General features: G+C 45.6%; 1 protein-coding gene across 3 annotated transcripts in view; it reads right to left on the minus strand.

Annotated features, from left to right (window-relative positions):
• Positions 1 to 478: 478 nt before the first annotated feature.
• LOC143299641 (uncharacterized) overlaps positions 479 to 16,537 on the minus strand; it is a 47,211-nt gene continuing 31,152 nt past the window's right edge. For all 3 annotated transcript variants that reach the window (XM_076612943.1, XM_076612945.1, XM_076612944.1), the window contains 5 exons: positions 15,791 to 16,115; positions 11,368 to 11,452; positions 9,183 to 9,444; positions 6,809 to 7,099; positions 479 to 1,152 (listed from right to left, as the gene is read on the minus strand). In XM_076612943.1, coding sequence (XP_076469058.1) covers positions 1,033 to 1,152; positions 6,809 to 7,099; positions 9,183 to 9,444; positions 11,368 to 11,452; positions 15,791 to 15,983 — 951 coding nt within the window. In that variant the 5' untranslated portion in view covers positions 15,984 to 16,115 and the 3' untranslated portion in view covers positions 479 to 1,032. The remainder of the gene's footprint in view (positions 1,153 to 6,808; positions 7,100 to 9,182; positions 9,445 to 11,367; positions 11,453 to 15,790; positions 16,116 to 16,537) is intronic.

Genomic DNA, 16,537 nt, shown 5'->3' on the forward strand with positions numbered 1-16,537 from the left:
GGTAAATGTACAGGTGATATCAGGTGAAATAGTGTAATTCCATGGTGGTAAATGTACAGGTGATATCAGGTGAAATAGTGTAATTCCATGGTGGTAAATGTACAGGTGATATCAGGTGAAATAGTGTAATTCCATGGCGGTAAATGTACAGGTGATATCAGGTGAAATAGTGTAATTCCATGGTGGTAAATGTACAGGTGATATCAGGTGAAATAGAGTAATTCCATGGTGGTAAATGTACAGGTGATATCAGGTGAAATAGTGTAATTCCATGGCGGTAAATGTATAGTTGATATCAGGTGAAATAGTGTAATTCTATGGTAGTAAATGTACAGTCGATATCATGTGAAATAGTGTAATTCCATGGCGGTAAATGTATAGTTGATATCAGGTGAAATAGTGTAATTCTATGGTAGTAAATGTACAGTTGATAGTAATTCCATGGTGGTAAATGTACAGTTAATATCAGGTGAAATAGTGTAATTCCATGGTGGTAAATGTACAGTTGATATCAGATGAAATAGTGTAATTCCATGGTGGTAAATGTACAGGTGATATCAGGTGAAATAGTGTAATCCCATGGTGGTAAATGTACAGGTGATATCAGGTGAAATAGTTTAATTCCATGGTGGTAAATGTACAGTTGACATCAGGTGAAATAGTGTAATTCCATGGTGGTAAATGTACAGTTGATATCAGGTGAAATAATGTAATTCCATGGTGGTAAATGAACAGTTGATATCAGTCGGGTAAAGTAATGTTTCTCCATGCTGGTAAATGATGAAGGAGGCTGTATGACAAGACCAGGTGAAGTGCCGACATCAGAAGGCTGTTCTGCGAGTGAAGAGCAGGAACTGTCGGGTTTCGCTTGACATGGATCTCGTCCAGTGAGCAGAGAGAGATAAGTGAAGTCTTTTTTTGTGTCTTTTTTGTTTGTTAAAAAAAATTTTTAAAAAGAAAGAAAGAAAAGAAAAGAAAAAGAAACAGAAAGACGACGTCACAACAGTGGTGACGTGATATGAAGCAGTGACGTCACTTGGTGCTGGTGTTGATCTTCCGTACAGGGTGTGAGTGGGGCAGCCAGGCCCGGACCTCCTTGGCCGGCTTCTTGGGTTTGATGGGTCGCTCGTCAAGGTCACCATCACTGCGAGTCTGCACAAAACAAACGTTGGGGCTGCCAAGGCTGGAACACTGGAGGCTGCGAGGGGACATGATAGAAGTATTTAAATACCTTCATGGTCATTATGATGCACAGAGGCCAGTGTTCCAGTCGTCACTCAGTGGAAACCTCAGAGGCAACACTTTAAAGCTCCAGAAACAACGCTTTCGCCTTGATGTCAGGGCTGGGGGAACTATTTCTCTAATAGAGTAGTGACACAGTGGAACGGTCTCCCAGACTCCGTGGTCCTGGCGCCGTCAGTCAACGCCTTTAAGAGCCGCCTAGATAAACACTGGAGGGGCCTACCTGGTCTGTACAACCCATCTTGTCAGAGCAACTGATTTGGTCTAGCCGCGCTCGCCACGCATGCAACCAATTCAGTAATAGTTCGTTAGGAACACGAACAGGCCTCGGGAGAGGCCTAAACCGTTGTCAAGTCAAGTCAAGTCAAGTCAATCAAACAAAGTGCACGTGGCGTTAACGTTATATTAAACAAACTACACATCTGAAACCTGCAGGCGCTATTGCTCAGACTGTGGAACTGTTCGCTGTCACTGACAGCATGCAGACAGGTAGACTACTATCTACTGTGGTACGCAGGCACGGAACGTACCAGACGGAGTACTCTAATCATATGACATCACACGGGCCCCTGCTGTCTGTTGTGGAAAGTGATATTTTGGGCTGCAACCATTCGCCTTCAGCGGCATCGCAGGACTGAGCTGAGTGAAAACCTTCAGTGCAAAGGCACGCTCTGCATAATGGCAACATCTGCACTCCGAAACCACTCGCTGGTTTTTAAGACAAACTGCAGTGTAGATATCACAGCAGTCTGTCTAAGGGGTGTGTCAGTGCATTAGGGTGAGCTGTAGATATCACAGCAGTCTGTCTAATGGGTGTCTCAATGCATTAGGGTGAGCTGTAGATATCACAGCTGTCTGTCTAAGGGGTGTCTCCGCGCATTAGGGTGAGCTGTAGATATGACCGCAACCTGTCTAAGGGGTGTCCGTGCATTAGGGTGAGCTGTAGATATGACCGCAGTCTGCCTAAGGGGTGTCTCCGCGCATTAGGGTGAGCTGTAGATATGACCGCAGTCTGCCTAAGGGGTGTCTCCGCGCATTAGGGTGAGCTGTAGATATGACCGCAACCTGTCTGATGGAGAGAAAGCCATATCGTGACCGGCAGCATTTGCTCTTCTCTTTGGCCTTGGACATGATGCATGGCTGGCGGCTGTTCGAACGGTTTGCAGGCTATCGGGTTTCACGTTCATAGCACGCACACGCACACACGTGGCAGAAAACAGCAAAAATGGGCGTGTTTATCAAAACACACACACACACACACACACACACACGCACACACACACACACACACAAGAAAAAAACAAACAAACATGCATCATTCATGCGTTATGCCGCGTTAACCCCCATTTGAAACAATCGTCACTTTTCAAATCTACATGTACTCAATATCACGTTTATAACAGGTTTTGTTAAAATGGCCAGCAAAAGTTAATTGAACATATTTACTTATGCTAACACTGCCCCCAACATGCACTTAACAGCAGTCACTCACACAATAAATCATATCCACAGTTTCTGTGGCAGGATTTTTTGTATACTACAATGAACAATTAAATGAATTCCTGACCCTATCAGTTCGATAAAATAATGACCTATTCCAACGGTATCCTTCGACGTTCAGCCTCACCCCTGTGTACAGTTCTAAAGACAGGTACAAGAGGCATACACAGGAGGCACCATGATGGCACCACCCTCTGGGTATCAGCCCACCAGCTATGGTACCAGACAAACCGCGGTGATCGGAAATCACAGACCTGACATCACAGCCGGCCTTCGCCCATCACGGAAAGTTGTTCAAGAGCAAATGCCTGCTCATAAAATGACATGATAAATAAATTACAAATAGTCATTCAGAAGCTTAGGCTATACAGGTTATGCAATCAGCTATACAGGTTATGCAATCAGCTATACAGGTTATGCAATCAGCCAATACAAAAAGGTCCCGTCTCGATGCCACCACTGTAGCGTGTGCGCGAGAGCACGTATCTGTGTGCGTGTGTGCAAGGTATGTATATGTGTTGTGTGTGTCCGCGTGCGCACACGCGCGCGTACGTATGTGTGTGTGTGTGTGTGTGTGTGTGTGTGTGTGTGTGTGTGTGAAGCTGCGCGCCAGCTGGGCGGACGGAGGATGTGTCGGAAGCCTAATGACATTCTGACAGTGGCCAGGAATCCAGCAAACAAAGAAAAAAAAAAACAAACCTGTATTGAGGCAGAGAATAGGCTGACAGGCCCCTGAGTGATGAACTCAATACGATTGTCTCATCTGTCCAGCACATACTTCAATCAACGAATAAAAAAAAAAAAAGTGGAAATCTTGAAAAGACTTCTTTTTTTTCAGTAAAATTGTTACAGATTCTATGAATAGACTTCGTTTAAATATTCTCACAAAGTACTGTAAAGCACTGTTAAATGCGTTTGTAATGAACTTTTGTCAACATAAATTGACTGTCGTTAAAACGTTCCTTGTATACAGGTATACTCATTAAAAAAAACAACCAAACCGTAGAACAAGAAGTGTAAATACATGCTCGCGCGCACAAACACTTAGCTATACGCAAAGCTTCAAAGCTGATAATTTTTTACGAAGACTTTCTATCAACCTTGGCCAAACTCTAAAACAAGGACAAGTCGCACAAACTACTGACTGATGGACAAGATAGCGGGACAGACGGTCTGGCCAGGCCAGAAATTCATTTCTTGTGAACATTTGGGGGACACTGAAACCTAACTATCATTCATCTTTTAGACACACCACACAACACCACTACTACCACCACCACCACCACCAAAAAACACCCTTTTCATTTTCCTCTCCAGAAACACCCCCACCCCCTACCAATCACCCTCCACCCACCTTCCCGACCATTATTACGCACAAGCACAGCATAAAACCGGACTTCGATTGTCCTGTGAGGCACCGCTGTCACTTTAATGCACGACAATGGAAAAAAACGTTAGGGGTGTACGAAATATGGGGGGGGTGAGGGTGAGGGTGGGGAGCGGAGACACAAACCAAGACGTGCGGAAAGTCTAATTATCTGCACAGCTTCACTCTATAAAAAAAAAAAAACAACCCAAAGCACGACTGAAGCAACAAACTACGACTAACGATGGCACACAGGTTTACAATCACACACAACCCAAGGACAAGCAATATCATATCAAAGATCAAAGGTACATGTACTAAACACCGCAAACACTGGAGGAAATCAAAGGTACATGTACTAAACACCGCAAACACTGGAGGAAATCAAAGGTACATGGACTAAACACCGCAAACACTGGAGGAAATCAAAGGTACATGGACTAAACACCGCAAACACTGGAGGAAATCAAAGGTACGTGGACTGAACACCGCAAACACTGGAGGAAATCAAAGGTACGTGGACTAAACACCGCAAACACTGGAGGAAATCAAAGGTACATGTACTAAACACCGCAAACACTGGAGGAAATCAAAGGTACATGTACTAAACACCGCAAACACTGGAGGAAATCAAAGGTACATGGACTAAACACCGCAAACACTGGAGGAAATCAAAGCTACATGTACTAAACACCACAAACACTGGAGGAAATCAAAGCTACATGTACTAAACACCGCAAACACTGGAGGAAATCAAAGGTACATGTACTAAACACCGCAAACACTGGAGGAAATCAAAGCTACATGTACTAAACACCGCAAACACTGGAGGAAAAAAAAAGAAAAGAAAAAAGAAGAAAAGCTGAAGGTGCATGGTGCAGGTTTAGCACAGTCAGGGAATCCAGTCTCTTCATTATTTCTACACGGGTTTACAAAAAGCTCCACACAAGCAGAGTGACTATCAATCTTGCAAGTTGTGTGTATGTCAATCCTCCTGCATTCTACACAGGTATACCAATTCCACAGTGCTCCACGAAGGAATAAAATGATAGAGTACTAACTGCAAGGTCTACACAGGGTGGCAAAGAGGGTACTTATTGCAAGGTCTACACAGGGTGGCAAAGAGGGTACTTATTGCAAGGTCTACACTGGGTGGCAAAGAGGGTACTTATTGCAAGGTCTACACTGGGTGGCAAAGAGGGTACTTATTGCAAGGTCTACACTGGGTGGCAAAGAGTACTTATTGCAAGGTCTACACAGGGTGGCAAAGAGGGTACTAATTGCAAGGTCTACACTGGGTGGCAAAGAGTACTTATTGCAAGGTCTACACTGGTTGGCAAAGAGTACTCATTGCAAGGTCTACACTGGGTGGCAAAGAGTACTAACTGCAAGGTCTACACAGGGTGGCAAAGAGGGTACTCACTGCAAGGTCTACACAGGGTGGCAAAGAGGGTACTTATTGCAAGGTCTACACAGGGTGGCAAAGAGGGTACTTATTGCAAGGTCTACACAGGGTGGCAAAGAGGGTACTTACTGCAAGGTCTACACTGGGTGGCAAAGAGTACTTATTGCAAGGTCTACACAGGGTGGCAAAGAGGGTACTAATTGCAAGGTCTACACTGGGTGGCAAAGAGAGTACTTATTGCAAGGTCTACACTGGTTGGCAAAGAGTACTCATTGCAAGGTCTACACTGGGTGAAAAAGAGAGTACCTATTGCAAGGTCTACACTGGGTGGCAAAGAGTACTTGTTGCAAGGTCTACACAGGGTGGCAAAGAGTACTTGTTGCAAGGTCTACACAGGGCGGCAAAGAGTACTTGTTGCAAGGTCTACACAGGGTGGCAAAGAGTACTTATTGCAAGGTCTACACTGGGTGGCAAAGAGTACTTATTGCAAGGTCTACACTGGGTGGCAAAGAGTACTTATTGCAAGGTCTACACTGGGTGGCAAAGAGTACTTATTGCAAGGTCTACACAGGGCGGCAAAGAGTACTTATTGCAAGGTCTACACTGGTTGGCAAAGAGTACTTATTGCAAGGTCTACACTGGTTGGCAAAGAGAGTACTTATTGCAAGGTCTACACTGGTTGGCAAAGAGAGTACTTATTGCAAGGTCTACACTGGGTGAAAAAGAGTACTTATTGCAAGGTCTACACAGGGCGGCAAAGAGAGTACTTATTGCAAGGTCTACACTGGGTGGCAAAGAGAGTACTTATTGCAAGGTCTACACTGGGTGGCAAAGAGTACTTACTGCAAGGTCTACACTGGGTGGCAAAGAGAGTACTTATTGCAAGGTCTACACTGGGTGGCAAAGAGTACTTACTGCAAGGTCTACACAGGGCGGCAAAGAGTACTTATTGCAAGGTCTACACAGGGCGGCAAAGAGTACTTATTGCAAGGTCTACACTGGGTGGCAAAGAGGGTACTTACTGCAAGATCTACACAGGGTGGCAAAGAGGGTACTTATTGCAAGGTCTACACAGGGCGGCAAAGAGGGTACTTATTGCAAGGTCTACACAGGGCGGCAATGTCCACGTAAGCAGGGAAGCGACAGGTGCAGTAAGCACAATGAAGAGACCGTTCTTTTCGTGCAAGTTCCGCTAACATTCACTACGTCCACACAGCCAGGGCAGCGACAGTTCTACCCAAGGAAGGCAGCACAAGGCGGGCTGAGGACGCCATCAGGATGACGTCCATCAGTACCTCCATGTTGGAGCTGTCTTTCCAGGCCTTGCTCTGGGAACCATGGTAACCCTTGGCGCCCCGGTTCTCGCTCCAGGCGTGGCTGCCACTGTCGCGGGGAGTTCCGTTGGGCGTGGCGTTGGACCCCCCGTAGCCGTACATGTAGCTGACCCCCTTGGGCCCGGTGTCAGAGCTGTTGTTGGCGTTGTCGGTGTTGATGGCCGTGTTCCGGGTTCTTTTCTTCAGGTCGTCAGTGTCTGTGTTGGTGGAGCGGCTGGTGATGGCCGGCCTGGTCCGGGCGTAGTACAGGCCCTGAAACGTGTCTGCAGCACGTCTGACGGCTGGCCCTTGCAGCCAGCATTGTACTACTTAACCCCTTCATCCCTAGGGAGCTTACTGCCTCAGCAGGATTTCCTGTAATACTGATGCAGAGAAACGTGGAAAATACACGGAAATTGATAGGTTTTCCCTCCACATTGACAAGTGTGGATACAGCTGTAAATACTGTAGAAATTAGTTCCCTTTACTTGCGGTCTATGCATATGTAAGAACGTGCAAACCGTTTCAACGAAACAAATTTTGATGCTTCAGTACTGCTCGGGCACAGCTCCGGCACATGGTTCAGTGAGTGAAAACAACGGGAAAGTCTTCGGTCCCCTGACTCTACAAGACACATGGTGAAATCTGTATCAGCAGCAAAACACAAACCATCAAGATGATGTTCTGCCTCTAATATAAGCCGCCTGAACTCTCGGTGATGTCCAGAAAACGGTAGTGAATACGAAACAGAACTACGACAGACAGAACCACAGAACGTGAAGAGTCCAAGCAAAACTTGAACTGCTGACAATTATGAATCATAACATGCCGGTGGTAATCAGAACTGACGATATGAATCATAACATGCCGGTGGTAATCAGAACTGACGATATGAATCATAACATGCCGGTGGTAATCAGAACTGACTGCACGAATCACAATTTCGTATTGGGAATATTCAGAACTGACGATATGAATCGTAGTCACCAACATTTAGAATAATCTCAACTGACCTACTAATCACAAGGCGTATCAGAGATAAGAACTGACCATATGATTCATCACATGCCGTAATAGTGGTTACTGACAATACGAATGACATGTTCAGAATAACCAGAACTGATGGTACAACGAACTGCTAACAGCTTGAACCGGTGGTATGAATAACAGAACTTACTGAACACAGTCAGAACTTAGTTAATTACAGAACCTATTCACGGTAATCAGCGACATAAGCCAAGGGGCAATATCGAGGATAATCAGAACTGACCACTGGAATCACAAGACCCACTGGGGACAGTAAGAAATGAGGTGTGAATCACGGCAAGTTGACCATAAAGAACGTACGGGGGATAATTATAATATATACTGAACATGTAAACATTACACGATATTGAGGATAATCGGAATTAATATGAATCACAGGACATACTTGCTGAGGCCAATCATAGCTGGTATGAATAAAGGAACGAGAGCTGACAACACCACGTGTTATTCAACACAACACCACCACACACTGCGACAAACCGATAAAATGCTATTCTCAACCTATTTCCACAAACAAAATACACCACATACAATTGATATTTTAGGCATTTTGTAAGAATCAAACACAATAATACAACACATGTATGACACGAATACGTTTACAAGCGATTTAAAAACTATTTTCATCTGTTACACAGAAAGGTCGGATGATGAGACTGGCTCATTGAAAATAAAATAAAAACAAAAACATTTTTGAAGTTTTGTTCCTTGGGTTTCCGACGCCCAGAGACCAGTCCCAAACTGACCAACGAACAAAACAAAAAAAACAAAAAAAAAAAAAAAGATTCATTCCAGCAATCCGCATTCACCGCTTGACAACACCCGGCCGTCACCCTCCTCAACACGTCCTGCTTTCATACGGCACAGGCTGGTGTCGGCCCTGTTCACAACTCGTCTTGTTCAGCCACCAACGACAGAGCGCCATCAAACAGGCAAACTTATCGAGAAAGGAATTTGTCTAGCGTGCATTTCCGTTGTTGCTTTCGTTTTTCGGTTTTTTTGTTTTTTTAACGGCATTTAACTATGGTACAAAAAGGTGTGTGTGTCCCACGTTTTACTGACACACTTTCAAAACAAAAGTCGTTGCTAACTGCTGCCTGTTTGTAACTAACGGGTAGCTAACTGTTCACCTCACAACTTCTATCGTTCCTAACAGTGCCACACTCACTGCCTTGAACTCTGCGTATGGTGAACTGATAAATATTGTCCCTTGACCCATGTCATTACTTCTCACAAACTGGAGAGAACAATGCATAACAGACACACAACAGGCAGACAGACAGACAGACAGACAGACAGACAGGCCAACCTGTGTGGGGGTGGACTGGACAGGCACAAAGTACACGCCGTCATGTGTATGCACCACCTCGCCTTCCTCCACCGATCCCGTCTTCCGCCGCCTACAACAGCTGCAGCAAGCGCAGCCTCCGCAGCTTCTGCAGCAAGCGCAGCCTCCGCAGCCTCCGCAGCCTTCACAGCCTTCGCAGCCTTCACAGCATTCACAGCGACCCCCGCAGCATACAGCGGTGCTGTGGTGGCTGTACGGGAAGACGGCATTGGCACCACGGCAGCTGTGATGGCATTGTAGTTACGTTACTGTACAAGGCATTGTAGTTGCGTTACTGTACAAGGCATTGTAGTTGCGTTACTGTACAAGGCACTGTAGTTACAAGGCATTGTAGTTATGTTACTGTAACAGGCATTGTAGTTACGTTACTGAACAAAGCACTGTAGTTACGTTTACTGTACAAGACACTGTAGTTACAAGGCATTGTAGTTATGTTACTGTAACAGGCATTGTAGTTACGTTACTGAACAAGGCATTGTAGTTACGTTACTGTACAAGGCATTGTACTTAAGCTACTGTACAAGGCACTGTAGTTATGTTACTGTACAAGGCATTGTAGATACAAGGCATTGTAGTCACGTTTACTGTACAAGGCACTGTAGTTACGTTTACTGTACAAGGCACTGTAGTTACGTTTACTGTACAAGGCACTGTAGTTGCGTTACTGTAGTTACGTTTACTGTACAAGGCACTGTAGTTACGTTACTGTACAAGGCATTGTAGTCACGTTACTGTAGTTACGTTTACTGTACAAGGCACTGTAGTTACGTTTACTGTACAAGGCATTGTAGTTACGTTACTGTACAAGGCACTGTAGTTACGTTTACTGTACAAGGCATTGTAGTCACGTTACTGTACAAGGCACTGTAGTTACGTTTACTGTACAAGGCATTGTAGTCACGTTACTGTACAAGGCACTGAAATTACGTTTACTGTACAAGGCACTGAAGTTACGTTACTGTACAAGGCATTGTAGCTACGTTACTGTACAAGGCATTGTAATTACGTTACTGTACAAGGCATTTTAGTTACGTTACAAGGCATTGTAGTTACGTTACTGTAAAAGGCACTGTAGTTACGTTACTGTACAAGGCATTGTAGTTACGTTGTACAAGGCATAGTAGTTACGTTACTGTACATAAGATTTGTTCTTAGCACATCATCTACCATTAACGCGGACAAAATGTTTCGAATTGAACAAACGCGAGCAAGACACTCTAGTAACAAAAAACAAACAAAAAAATCAAGTCTTTCCTCGCTTCACACACACACACACACACACACACACACACACACACACACACACACACACCAAAACAGATCAGAACACACACACGCGCGCACACACACACACACACACGCACGCGCGCGCGCGCATACACACACACACACACACACCACCACCACCACCACCGATCAGAATACACACACACAGAAATACACACCACTCAAAAATCACACACACACACACACACACACTTCCACCCCTTCCTATCCCTCCACACATACAACAAGGAGGGATGGATGGAGGGAGACAGACATAAATACAGATAAGAGACCAGATATAGTCCGAGAAAGAGACAGAGAGACAGACAGAGAGACAGAGAGAGATAAACACACACACACACACACACACACACACACACACACACACATATACACACACGCGCGCGCGCGAAGAAACTTCGACGAAACAAAAAAGAACGAAACACAGAACCTCCTGTTTCGCAGGACGGGCACGAAATCAAACCGATTTGTCTAGATGGAAGATAAAGCATTACATTTGATGTAACAAATTTGTTTAATGGATTTGGAGACAATATTGTTTTATTATCTTAAAGAGTAACAAGGCTGCAGCATCAAGTCAACATTTTGTACTCAGTAGCTCACAAGGTAAAACAGGGGTAAGACTTTTTTTTTTCTTTTTTTTTTCTTTCATTTTTTGGTCGAAAAATGTGGGTACCTGACATACGAACAATATGTTAATGGAAACGTTGATATTTCCACACAGCTACGTTCTGCGATTAGCCGAAATGGACCAACAACGAACGTCACGACTGTAATCATTTCAGATACTTTTGTGAAAACGATTCAGTGAACAGACAGACCAACACAGACACAGAGACAGACTCACAGACAGACTCACCAGCAGAAGTAGAAGATGAGACAGAGGAAGCAGGCCAGCACCAACAGTGCCAGAAGAATGGCCAGAATATAGAACCACCAATCCGCTGAAACACCCGTCACAACTGTCACAGCTCGTGCTACACGTTCCCTACACTTGATAATGATAATGATACTGACGAAAACTGCAATAATAACAATAATATCATCGTCATCATCATCATCATCATCATCCAATAATTCTGATTACTAAAGATTGAAGAATCGATCGCTGAAACGTGGAGAGAGAAATCAAAGCGCTTTCACACCAGTCATCCTCAAGCATGCCTTCTGAGAGATGAAAGATTCAACATATAATGGTCATGTGGAGAATGTGTCAGAAAGCGTAGGAAGTCTAGGAAGTCCCCCCCTCCCCCGCACCCCCATATATATATATGCCTCAGTGACGATCATGATGATGGTGACGATCATGATAATGATGGTGACGATCATGATAATGATGGTGACGATCATGATGATGGTGACGATCATGATAATGATGGTGACGATCATGATAGTGATGGTGACGACCATGATAATGACAGTGACGACCATGATAATGACAGTGACGACCATGATAATGATGGTGACGGTGAAGACGCTGACGGTGATGGTGTTACCTGATTGTTCATTCTTTTACTGACTGACGGTAATACAAGTGGCTGCCTCAAGACATTGATCAAAGTCAGTTGGGATAAAAGTACTGTTCTTGTAAATTGTCTTTGATTCACAAGTAAAACCTGTCATCAGAATGGGTCGACATTACGGGAGCTGGATAACCATTATCAACCTGCCCACCTGTTTGCAGTCAAAAGTTTCCAGGAGAAAATTCCAGAACACCTACATATTAAGTATCATTATCTTGGTGAAACTAATCGTTATGTGAACTCTGTCAATTCTATTCGGCACTGGTTAAAATCATCACGAATGAAAAAATCATAGATTACCATATAAAGCTTACAAAATGTAAAACCACTTGGATGCCAACTGTAAGGAAACTGGGTTTCAAATGTGCTGTTTTGTTTGTGTGAAAATTGATTTGGACATGTTTGGTTAAATCAGGGTGTTGGCCGTTTCAAAGGTTTTACTTACACTTTTCGTCAATTGTTGATTGTTTGCAAGCGTCAAACTTGGAATCTACATACTAGTACGAGTGAATGGTTTAGTCTTTATAGACTTCAAAAAGTATTCATGATTTGAAACCTTATCTGTTGTTGAATACTGACAGACAGCTCAGGAGTATTATATCAAGATTTATACTCGGTATAATTGAACTGGTCATCGCTTTAAGGTCTAAAACATTTAAAGAATGCGAATTATTGTGTCCCCTATGCAAGAAATCAGAAGAAAATAAACATTAAATTGTCCTTTGTTGTGAAGCACGTTAGAGAATGTCTCATTCGACCTCAGTACTCAAAGCAGTCCTGTGTGTTTAAGTTGGTTTTACTGTTGTCACGTCTGCTGTTAATGTTACTGTTGCGCGAAATTTGTCTGTACTTGTACAATATTTTAAGATCAAAGTAACAGCTACCCCCTAAATTGTTCTGTCACTGTAATCAATGCATACTTTTTGTTTTCCGTTTAATCATTATGTGTTCTTCGCACTGTATGTTGTATTGTAATGGCCTGCAATGAATAAATCACCCGTATTCGTATCTCTCACACACACACACACACACACACACACACACACACACACACACACACACACACACACACTCTACATCCACTCACGCGCGCACACAGACACACGTACACAGACCTAACACCCACGAGTCAGTTCCACGGTGCTGCTGTCCCCCTGTCCTTTCTGTGTGTTCCCCCTGTCCTTTCTGTGTGTCCCCCTGTCCTTTCTGTCTGTCCCCCTGTCCTTTCTGTGTGTCCCCCTGTCCTTTCTGTGTGTCCTTTCTGTCTGTCCCCCTGTCCTTTCTGTCCTTTCTGTGTGTCCCCCTGTCCTTTCTGTGTGTCCCCCTGTCCTTTCTGTGTGTCCCCCCTGTCCTTTCTGTCTGTCCCCCTGTCCTTTCTGTCTGTCTGTCCCCCTGTCCTTTCTGTCTGTCTGTCCCCCTGTCCTTTCTGTCTGTCTGTCCCCCTGTCCTTACTGTCTGTCCCCCTGTCCTTTCTGTCTGTCTGTCCCCCTGTCCTTTCTGTCTGTCCCCCTGTCCTGTCTGTCTGTCCCCCTGTCCTTTCTGTCTGTCCCCCCCCCCTGTCCTTACTGTCTGTCCCCCTGTCCTTTCTGTCTGTCCCCATGTCCTTTCTGTGTGTCCCCCTGTCCTTTCTGTGTGTCCCCCTGTCCTTTCTGTCTGTCTATCCCTGTCCTTTCTGTGTGTCCCCCTGTCCTTTCTGTGTGTCCCCCTGTCCTTTCTGTCTGTATCCCTGTCCTTTCTGTCTGTCCCCCTGTCCTTTCTGTGTGTCCCCCTGTCCTTTCTGTCTGTCTATCCCTGTCCTTTCTGTGTGTCCCCCTGTCCTTTCTGTCTGTATCCCTGTCCTTTCTGTGTGTCCCCCTGTCCTTTCTGTGTGTCCCCCTGTCCTTTCTGTCTGTATCCCTGTCCTTTCTGTGTGTCCCCCTGTCCTTTCTGTGTGTCCCCCCTGTCCTTTCTGTCTGTCCCCCTGTCCATTCTGTGTGTCCCCCTGTCCTTTCTGTGTGTCCCCCTGTCCTTTCTGTGTGTCCCCCTGTCCATTCTGTCTGTCTCCCTGTCCTTTCTGTCTGTCCCCCTGTCCTTTCTGTGTCCCTGTCCTTTCTGTGTGTCCCCCTGTCCATTCTGTGTGTCCCCCTGTCCTTTCTGTCTGTGTGTCCCCCTGTCCTTTCTGTGTGTCCCCCTGTCCTTTCTGTCTGTGTCCCTGTCCTTTCTGTCTGTCCCCCTGTCCATTCTGTCTGTCTGTCCCCCTGTCCATTCTGTCTGTCCCCCTGTCCTTTCTGTCTGTCTGTCCCCCTGTCCTTTCTGTGTGTCCCCCCTGTCCTTTCTGTCTGTCCCCCTGTCCTTTCTGTGTGTCCCCCTGTCCTTACTGTCTGTCCCCCTGTCCTTTCTGTCTGTGTCCCTGTCCTTTCTGTCTGTCCCCCTGTCCTTTCTGTCTGTCCCCCTGTCCTTTCTGTCTGTCCCCCTGTCCTTTCTGTCTGTCCCCCTGTCCTTTCTGTCTGTATCCCTGTCCTTTCTGTCTGTCCCCCTGTCCTTTCTGTGTGTATCCCTGTCCTTTCTGTCTGTCCCCCTGTCCTTTCTGTCTGTATCCCTGTCCTTTCTGTGTCCCTGTCCTTTCTGTCTGTCCCCCTTGTCCTTTCTGTCTGTATCCCTGTCCTTTCTGTGTGTCCCCCTGTCCTTTCTGTCTGTGTCCCTGTCCTTTCTGTGTCCCTGTCCTTTCTGTCTGTCCCCCTGTCCTTTCTGTGTGTCCCCCTGTCCTTTCTGTCTGTCCCCCTGTCCTTTCTGTCTGTCCCCCTGTCCTTTCTGTCTGTGTCCCAAGTCTGGACCTAAGCCTTCAGCTTCTGGTAAAAGCAGCTTTTCCTTGACAGGCCTGGGGGTAGCCAGGTAGTGCGTGTATTGCAGTGTGTGTGTGTGTGTGTGTGTGTGTGTGTGTGTGTGTGTGTGCGTGTGTGTGTGAGCGCACGATCGTGGAGGAGATTAGGGGTGGGGTGGAAGGAGGGTGGATGCAGAAAGAGATGTTACGTGGGCGTGATGTGGGTGTGGGTAGACTGGAGCTAAGACTTGGTGGAGGAACAGAAAGCATACTGTTAATGTATGTACGATAACAAGTTAGCGCACACAGGAGCAAGTGTATGCGTGCGTACGTTCCTGCGCACTTGCGTGCCGGGCGTGGGTGTTTGTATACCTGTACGTGCCTACACAGCCCAGAAAAGTACAAACAGAACCGAATACATCATTACTGATCCACGACACGCGGCCACAGACACCAGACACACATCATGAATGAGTCACGACAAACAGCCACAGATACCAACACACACACAAGACTGACGACAAAATATGTCAACACAAAAACAAATTAAAACAAAATATGAGCCAACTGTCTACAAAAACAAAAACCCAAAAACAACAACAACAAACAAACAAACAAAAAAAACTGAGAACACTGGATCACTTTATACCTAACACAATACACACACACACACACACACACACACACACACACACACACATCATCCAAACACTTGATAACATCACGAGCACAATGCAACACATTCAGAACACCTTTTACCTTACACAATACACACACCTACGTCATTCAAACACTTGACAACATCACGAGCGCAATACATTCAGAACACCTTTTACCTAACACAATACACATACCCACATCATCCAAACACTTGATAACAACACGAGCACAAGACAACATATTCAGAACACACACACACACACACACACACACACACATCGTGACGCAGAGTGACTCACGGAACACATCCGCGTCACCGTGCTGCCTGATGACGCTACAGTTGGGCGGGGCCTCCCACACGCCGGCCGTGCACTTGATGCGTTTGCTGCCCGTCATGTAGAACCCGGTCAGACACTCGTACTCCACCCATGCGGGGTCTGTGGTGTCGATCTTCCCGTTCAGGACTGAGGGGTACGTGCCCGGGCACGACATGGTCACCGATTACGTCGGAAGGACAGACGATGACGTCAGAGTGAGACGAGGGCGTCAGACGGCTAGACGATGACGTCACTGCTCTGTAAGTGGCTGGCTGGTTCGTCTTCACTGCACCCAACAACACGACCCCTAAAAGGCGCAAGACAAAAGGTCATTGAACTCAACGACTGCTTTTCGAATTCACTGCTTTGGCTTCGACACTGGTGTTTATATACTGCTGACTAGAAACAGAAGTGGAGTTGTATGTCGCCAACTATATTACATTCAACTTCACTTTGGTTCTAGTCAGCAACAATGACAAAGTGAAGCTATATTGTAATATAGTTGCCGACAAAGAACTAGATGTGTGTACATGCAAAACGTTCTAGCATGCAATGGGGGGAAAAAATGTGACTGCTTGAACAAAATAGCTGTACCTTTTGTGCCTGCATCACCGTCTCTCCGCTCACACCGTTCCCTACTGCCACCTTCTCTCCCGTCTCTATCTTTCTTCGTGGGCTGCAGTTCCCACGGTCACTATGTGCACGAGCGGGCTTTTACATGTATGACCG

The sequence above is a fragment of the Babylonia areolata genome, chromosome 25 (genome assembly GCF_041734735.1).
Source record: "Babylonia areolata isolate BAREFJ2019XMU chromosome 25, ASM4173473v1, whole genome shotgun sequence".
In the NCBI taxonomy this organism is placed as follows: Eukaryota; Metazoa; Mollusca; class Gastropoda; order Neogastropoda; family Buccinidae; genus Babylonia; species Babylonia areolata.